The sequence below is a fragment of the Hibiscus syriacus genome, unplaced genomic scaffold (assembly GCF_006381635.1).
Source record: "Hibiscus syriacus cultivar Baekdansim isolate YM2019G1 unplaced genomic scaffold, ASM638163v2 tig00112234_pilon, whole genome shotgun sequence".
Taxonomy (NCBI): domain Eukaryota; kingdom Viridiplantae; phylum Streptophyta; class Magnoliopsida; order Malvales; family Malvaceae; genus Hibiscus; species Hibiscus syriacus.
The window spans coordinates 248,525-255,712 of record NW_024063278.1 but is presented as its reverse complement, the minus strand read 5'-3'; the positions used below and the strand labels follow the sequence as shown (position 1 = coordinate 255,712).

The 7,188-nt window shown below is 36.1% G+C and overlaps 2 protein-coding genes across 2 annotated transcripts; one reads left to right on the top strand and one right to left on the bottom strand.

Moving 5' to 3' along the window:
* Window positions 1–1,892: 1,892 nt before the first annotated feature.
* LOC120176315 (protein DETOXIFICATION 27-like) lies at window positions 1,893–4,985 on the bottom strand. Its single transcript, XM_039182757.1, has 8 exons — window positions 4,547–4,985; window positions 3,908–4,449; window positions 3,730–3,816; window positions 3,553–3,609; window positions 2,850–3,088; window positions 2,650–2,765; window positions 2,404–2,490; window positions 1,893–2,308 (listed from the first exon to the last, which is right to left on the bottom strand). The coding sequence occupies exons 1-8, from the start codon at window positions 4,829–4,831 to the stop codon at window positions 2,258–2,260; spliced, it is 1,464 nt and encodes a 487-aa protein (XP_039038688.1). The 5' UTR covers window positions 4,832–4,985; the 3' UTR covers window positions 1,893–2,257.
* Window positions 4,986–5,884: 899 nt separating this feature from the next.
* Window positions 5,885–7,188, top strand: LOC120176334 (purine permease 1-like). Its single transcript, XM_039182775.1, has 2 exons — window positions 5,885–6,638; window positions 6,829–7,188. Exons 1-2 carry the CDS (start codon window positions 5,913–5,915, stop codon window positions 7,186–7,188), a joined length of 1,086 nt encoding a protein of 361 aa, XP_039038706.1. The 5' UTR covers window positions 5,885–5,912.

Here is a 7,188-nt window from a genome sequence, read left to right as displayed (position 1 = left end):
TTCAGTGGTGCATTAACAGTGCATATCAAAAAAACATGCATAGGCTAAATAATGCACCATTTCACCAACTTTTCAATGATCATTTAATCATATTCATCAACTATTAATATGTGTGAGTTGAAAGTCATTTTACTCATTTGAAGGGAAAAAAACAAATTCAGTCTTTCACTTCCAAAGCTTGAGTTTTTTTTTCAAACTTGGCAATTATTTATGCAATTATTTTTTACGATTGTAAATCTTTAACCATTTGTTTCAAAAAATATATTCAACTAGATAAGTTGAAGTTCAACATAAAAACAAGGGTTCAACTCAGAAGCAATAGAAGAGTATCTTCGTTACATTATAAATTGCCACTATCATGCACGATGTTTCATCTAAGTGATGATGTCGACTTTGTTGGCATGATTGAGACATACTTATATCATTTTTATCTAATATCGATTTGTTTGTATAGTTCGCTGATCTTAACCTAGCTTGTACGGTTAAGGATGTTGTTTCCAGCTCAAATATCCCACCAACTCAGACAAATGACCAAGAAACAAACATAGATGATGGAGACCAAGAAGCATAGTTCCAATTTATACGTGAACGACAATAACAAAAAGAATGAAGAATTGAAGAACTTAATATTACTTCTAACGAATCTACTTATTACGAAGATTAAAGCATCTTAATGAATGTTGCTATGTTTATGTTTTGATTGAATGTTTACGGTGTTTGTAAGGTTAGTCATATTTACGTCCTTAAGGTAATGTATCAAGTTTGTTGTTTTTTTCTTCTTAATGTGCATTTCTCATGGCTCGTTGATGTTCTCTCCATAATGTCATGTTTAATGGTCTAATGTAATGTTCATAGTTTGTTGCTCTTTTGAACAAAATCTTTACAATCTGATTAATTTTTCAGTCATATATCAATATGCTCGTTCCGACTCTTCAAACTAAGAAGATAAAAACAACTAAATATAACCACTCAAATTACATCACTTTAGCATTACGACTTTGCTTTTAAAATAGACCATAACTAAAAAAAAATAACCACACCAATATATATATATAAACTTGTCACCTCGACGCAACGAGTTTCAACGTATTTTTTTCCTAATTTTCCATCCAACTAAAAATAAAAAAATAATATTATAATGAAAGTCATTATCTCGAGGTAATGAGTTACCCAAAAAATATTAAAATAATACCCGACGAATAAAATAATTTTATCCCATGGAGGTGACGAGTTCCACCTTAATTTGTACAGCAAAAAATGTAATAGACCCTAAAATAAAATTCTAACAATCATATTCCCCAAAATTTGTTTCTGGGCTGACACTGGGCCAAAAAAACCATAGTGATGTGATTCCAATCCATTTACACAATATAAACTATCAGTTTTAATTTATTTTAATATCTAAACTTCTAAAAATTTTAAAATCATACCTAAAGTTTATTTTTTTATTTCAATACCCTTGTTTAAAATTTTACGTTAAATTTTGAGAAAAAATATTAAAAATTTAGATACTAAAATGGACCAAAATTTATAATTTATGCACTAATCGCTCTAAGATTTTAATAATGGAATACTAAAATAAAGCAAAAACGAACATTATGTATGATTTTGATTTTTTGTTGAAAATTTAAGTACTAAAATAAGTCAAAAATGATAATTTATGTACTAAATGCGTAGTTTACCCTAAAATTGATGATGCCAATAACACTCTCTTTAATCTCTTTAAGTGTTGTTTTGTGTTCGCTAAACAATATTTGAGAGATGGATCAGAATAAGGACGATGCAAGATTTTATATATGAGGTATGAATTTATAAAATTTCTAAGGGAAAAATAGATCTTTAATCAAAATTGCAAAAAAAATATCTAAAATATATAAGAATTTAAAAAAAAAATTTAGACAATTGCCCATCTATTTCCCATCGGTCCATCCCTATGGATCAGATGATCTGATGCATATGAAAACGAATAAAGCATAAGAAAAACCAACACACAGAATTGTAACAAAATCTCGTAAGATCACACTTAAAAATGTTGTTATTCGCAGGAAAAATTATTAGATAGACCTGGCTCACGACGTTATCCGTGGTCCTAACAAATAAGATCCATCCACCTTATTTTTTTCTAAGTTGAATCTTCACCTTTTTCCTACATGTAAAAAAGGAGTGGATAGTTATTTGGAAGTTATCTTGAGATGGATGGATCTTATTAGTTGAGACCACGGATGACGTGACAAGCCGGGTCCATCTAATAATTTCTTTATTGGTAGGGAGCTGTTGCATTTGATATGTGACTTCGAGCCTTTTGTGCCTGTAATTGAGATTTAAGAGACCAAAGAAAATAACTTTAACTAGAAAAAAAGTAGAACAACAAAAGGACATATTCAAAGTGTTAGAAAACCTTACCTCCATTTCCCAGTTGCATTTCATTGTTATGATAACTAGTATCAATGTCTGAACCACAGTTCCACATATCATTCCAGCCCAGATACCCTGTTTTGATATTACAAACATAACATGCTTCAGTTCTAAAGACTAGATATTTATTTTGATGTCTTGTACAGTGAAAAGGGGACAATTTCAGCAATGTTTGTGTGTTCCACTCTGAAGACAGTCTTTTTACGAAATAGAACTCTTTAATCGAAAACTTGCCTCGATACCGAATTGAAGCCATCCGAAGAAGACACCGAGAGGAACTCCAACTAAATAGTAGCTGCCTATGTTCACAAATGCCACCACACCTTGCCGGCCAGATCCGACTGCCACGCCTGAAAATGAAACCCGGTGATCAAATTATATTACGAAGCATAGGTCATGATTCCGAATAGATATTCTTCGTTTGAGCTTCTGACCTGAAAGAACTGGTTGGATGCAGTTGAGAAGAATGGTGAACGCCAATAAGGTTGAGAACTTATTAAACAATGTAATAACATGTGTACTTGAGGTGAAGATCATGACAAGTGCTTCATGAAAGGCCATAATAATTGACCAAAAGAAAAATCCAACTGCTAAAGATGTAATCAGTGATACTATAGTTGCAAATTTGGCACCGTTGGCATTGCCTGCACCAAGCTCATTTGCTACACGCACACTGCATTAAGAAAACACAACAGTTTGTAAATACGGAATGGATAAAAGAGCAGCAAGCAAGGGGAAAGATAAAAACAATGAAGGCAATAATTGATCCAGTGCATCGTGTATAACCCAATGCCGAACATAAAACTTGGGGATGGTTCTATATTTTATAGCATATAGGATATAAATGTGCTATGGAGATTCATCATTTTACTAGAGACACTACAATGAATGAGAACATCATCAACCGAATATATCATAGTAAGCAACCGCAAAACATGTATGGAACAAGAAAGAGAATCAGAATAACTCGTCAAAAACGCCAATAAGAGATAAATGTTCCATTAAATTTAAGTTAAAGACAATAGAAATTATCCACTTTATATCTTCCTTTTCTCCTTTCAACTATTGGAATTCCTATTTCTATTGATTAGCACTTGTATAGTGAGATGGGAAGGGGGCTTAGGAACGGCAACATACCCGGTTGCAGCTAAAAACCCCAACGGGATCATGGATTCCCAAGCAGAGATTGATATACTACAAAACAAAGAATTGAACATTCATCAAAGGGAAGCAGCAAAGTATGCAAACGGTAACCAAATAGTAAAAATTTGAAAAACATCAACAATAAAGGTGTGTTAAGGAAGTGGAACCAACCAAATTGAAAGAGCAGCAATTGCAGTTTCTGTACTGTGCAAATATCCGGACACTATAATTAATATTCTGTAATAAAAGTTCTCCAAACTGAAACATCAAAACCCCACAATCTATCACGAATTACTTCAGTATTATAAGAGCTTCAATCATGAATAGGTAAAAGAGACCAAGCACATACAAGACCATAACACCAGAGGCCAAAGCGAGCTTGAAAAAATCCCAAAGCTCAAAGAAAGCCTGTGCAGAGAAACCAGTCCAAGAAAGTGGACAACCACCGCTAACAGCATAAACAAAGAGTCCCACAACAGTCAACCACCAGGAGAAATCAAGGGTGATGGCAGTTCCAACAACCCCAACTCCCAACTTGTAAACAAAAACCCAACTTATTAACAAGTGAACTGCAAGAGCAATCCCAGAAACCCAAGCAATCACAGCAGTCTTCAGTTGGCTCTGTAGAAATTTTTGCAGTGTGAAGTGGAATGGTAAGCTCAAGTGAAATGGTATCAGCCAAATAGAAACTAAACCCGTTTGGTCAGCCACGTTGGTTGGTTGTCCCAGGAGCTTTAAGACTGGAGCAGCAAAAATAAATAAAGGTAGTAAAAGAATGGAACAAATGAAGAGAACAATCCATGAACGTTGTAAGTAAACACCCAGCATATGATACTGCTTTGCTCCGTACGCTTGTCCACATAAAGTCTCAAGTGCGGTAGACATTCCTAACTAACAAATAAAGTTTGGGTGTCAAGATTCAAATGAGATATTTTTGAAATGATTGAAAAAAAAAATTAGAGTTTCGATGTGGGTTATGGGTTGATACCAAGATTCCAAAAGCAATGGAGATGATAACAGTTGTGGCAATGGAAATGGCAGCGAGATTGAGGTCACCAAGGTGACCGGCAAATCCTTGAGTTATGACAGTCACGGAGAACATGGCAAGGCGGCTAAAGATGGAGGGTCCCGCAACAAACCATAACTTCTTTGATTCATCCCAGGCTTTGGAAATCAACTTGGGCTCTTGAAGCAAAGGTTGGTGGAAGTGTTGAGTTTGATCTGAGCTTGAAAGAATCAGAGCTTCTTCTTCATCTTGGTGTATGATGCCCATTTTTTGGCGTGTGAAAGAGATCCTTTGTCTGTCCCACCTCGAAGCAATCAGACTTTGAGGAACGTACCTGGGGCCCCGGAGACGCTGCCTCTGCCACCCACCACCACGCAATCGTTGACCCTCAAGATACAGTGGCGTGTCTTCAACTCCACTCAAATCTCAGATCTGTACCCTTGGGTTGGGCTTTGGTTTTTTTTATTTGAATATATAAAACCCAGCAAATTTTAGATTACCCACCGTTCTAACTAGGCAGGATTCATAATCTTTTATAAATTACTCATAGACCACTTCGAATTCATTGGTGAAGTCTTTGAAACCATTAAAATTTGTTAAGTTATACATATTTCTTTAATAATTTTAATGATTATAAGAAAATATTTATTTAATTTTTTAATTATTAATCATACAAATAATTTTAAATATTCAAAACCTAAAGAGAAAAATACTTCATTTTATCATCAATGTTACTGGCGAAGTTATTGAGAGCACAGCACGACCATCAGCAACATAACGGAGACCGAATTATTTTGCTGGGCCAAAGTGCATGTGCAGCCTATAGTATCCCAACAACGAAGAATCGCAGTTCTGAATGGTTTAGATTTGAGCAAAGCACCACCATGAGCTGTAGAACGTTAGACGTAACATCAAAAATATAATTCTCATTGGACCTTCTTGACAAATGTCACAGTAAATGCACTTCCGATTCTAGCCGGATCTAAAGAATCCATCCAGATTTCTTTTACATATTTTAAGATGTACAAGTCCAAAGTCTTAATACTTTGGCTGTCGCATAAATTTTCTTTGACAATAAAGAAGGTTTATCAGGATAATCATAAGAAAACAAATACTAAATATCAGCACTAATCAATCATGCATGTCTTAAAGTAGTAATAAAAATATTATACGATAAAGATTATTTTGAGGTTAGATTCACAAAAAGGTAATTACTTTGTCAATAATGGCTGCAGATGATGGACTGTCGATCTCCTCTACAAAGTTTCATCTTTTTACAAGGTGGCTAATCACAAATACAAAAGGAGGACAAGTTAACCACCATTGTTTTTTTCTGTGTAATTAATCAATGGAGGGGAGGGAACCTAAACCTGATGATGCCACCATGAAAAAACCTCTCCTAGTAATAAACTGCATCATCCTTTCTATAGGCAACTGCGGCGGTCCGCTTATAGCGCGCCTCTACTTCATCCATGGCGGTAACCGAGTCTGGTTCTCGAGTTGGCTCCAGTCCGTCGGTTGTCCCATCATCTTACTCCTCATCGCCTGTGCTTACATGTACCGTTCTAGGACGTCCGAATCCACGTCTGAAAACAAGCTTTTCTACATGAAACCACCGTTGTTCATAGCTTCCGCCTTCATCGGAATCCTGACTGGACTTGACAACTACTTTTACGCCTACGGCTTGTCTCGTCTTCCCGTTTCGACTTCCTCTTTAATCATCGCCTCGGAGTTGGCTTTCACCGCGGGGTTTGCTTTCCTGCTGGTGAAACAAAAGTTCAGTGCTTACTCCATAAACGCTGTGTTTTTGTTGACCATAGGGGCAGGTGTTTTGGCTTTGCATTCAAGCAGCGACCGGCCTGAGAATGAATCGAACAGGGAATACGTGTTAGGGTTCTTAATCACCATAGCCGCATCTGCTTTGTATGGATTTATATTGCCTTTGGTGGAATTAACGTACAAGAAGGCAAATCAAGAAATCAGCTACGCACTTGTGATGGAGATCCAGATGGTGATGTGTTTGTTTGCTACTGGCTTTTGCACTGTCGGCATGCTGGTCAACAATGACTTCAAGGTTTGTTTTTTTATTCTCTTTTACTTATTGCTTGGACCCGCGTTTAAAAGCAGATATGCCGAATCTTTTAAATTCTTAGTTTAAGAAATGAAATATCTTTTTTCTTAGGAAATTGAATACGTTTTCTTTTACTTGTTTAAACAATCATTTCATGAAAAGAAACAGTTATTTTGTTTCATTCTTGGGGCAGGTAATTGGAAGGGAGGCAAGGGAATTCGAGCTGGGGGAAACAAAATATTACGTTGTTGCGATCAGCGGTGCAATAATATGGCAGTGTTTCTTCTTGGGAGGAATAGGAGTAATCTTTTGCGGTTCATCTCTGCTGTCGGGCATTGTGATTGCTGTTGGGTTACCTGTTACAGAGATTGTAGCAGTGTTTTTGTACGATGAGAAGTTTGAAGCAGAGAAGGGTGTGGCACTTGCTCTTTCACTCTGGGGCTTCCTTTCCTACTTCTATGGTGACATCAAGCGAATGAGGAAAACTAAAGCACCTCCCCTAACCCACATGCAATCATCTGTGTCTCTCAATCGTCTCCAAAACACTGTTTAA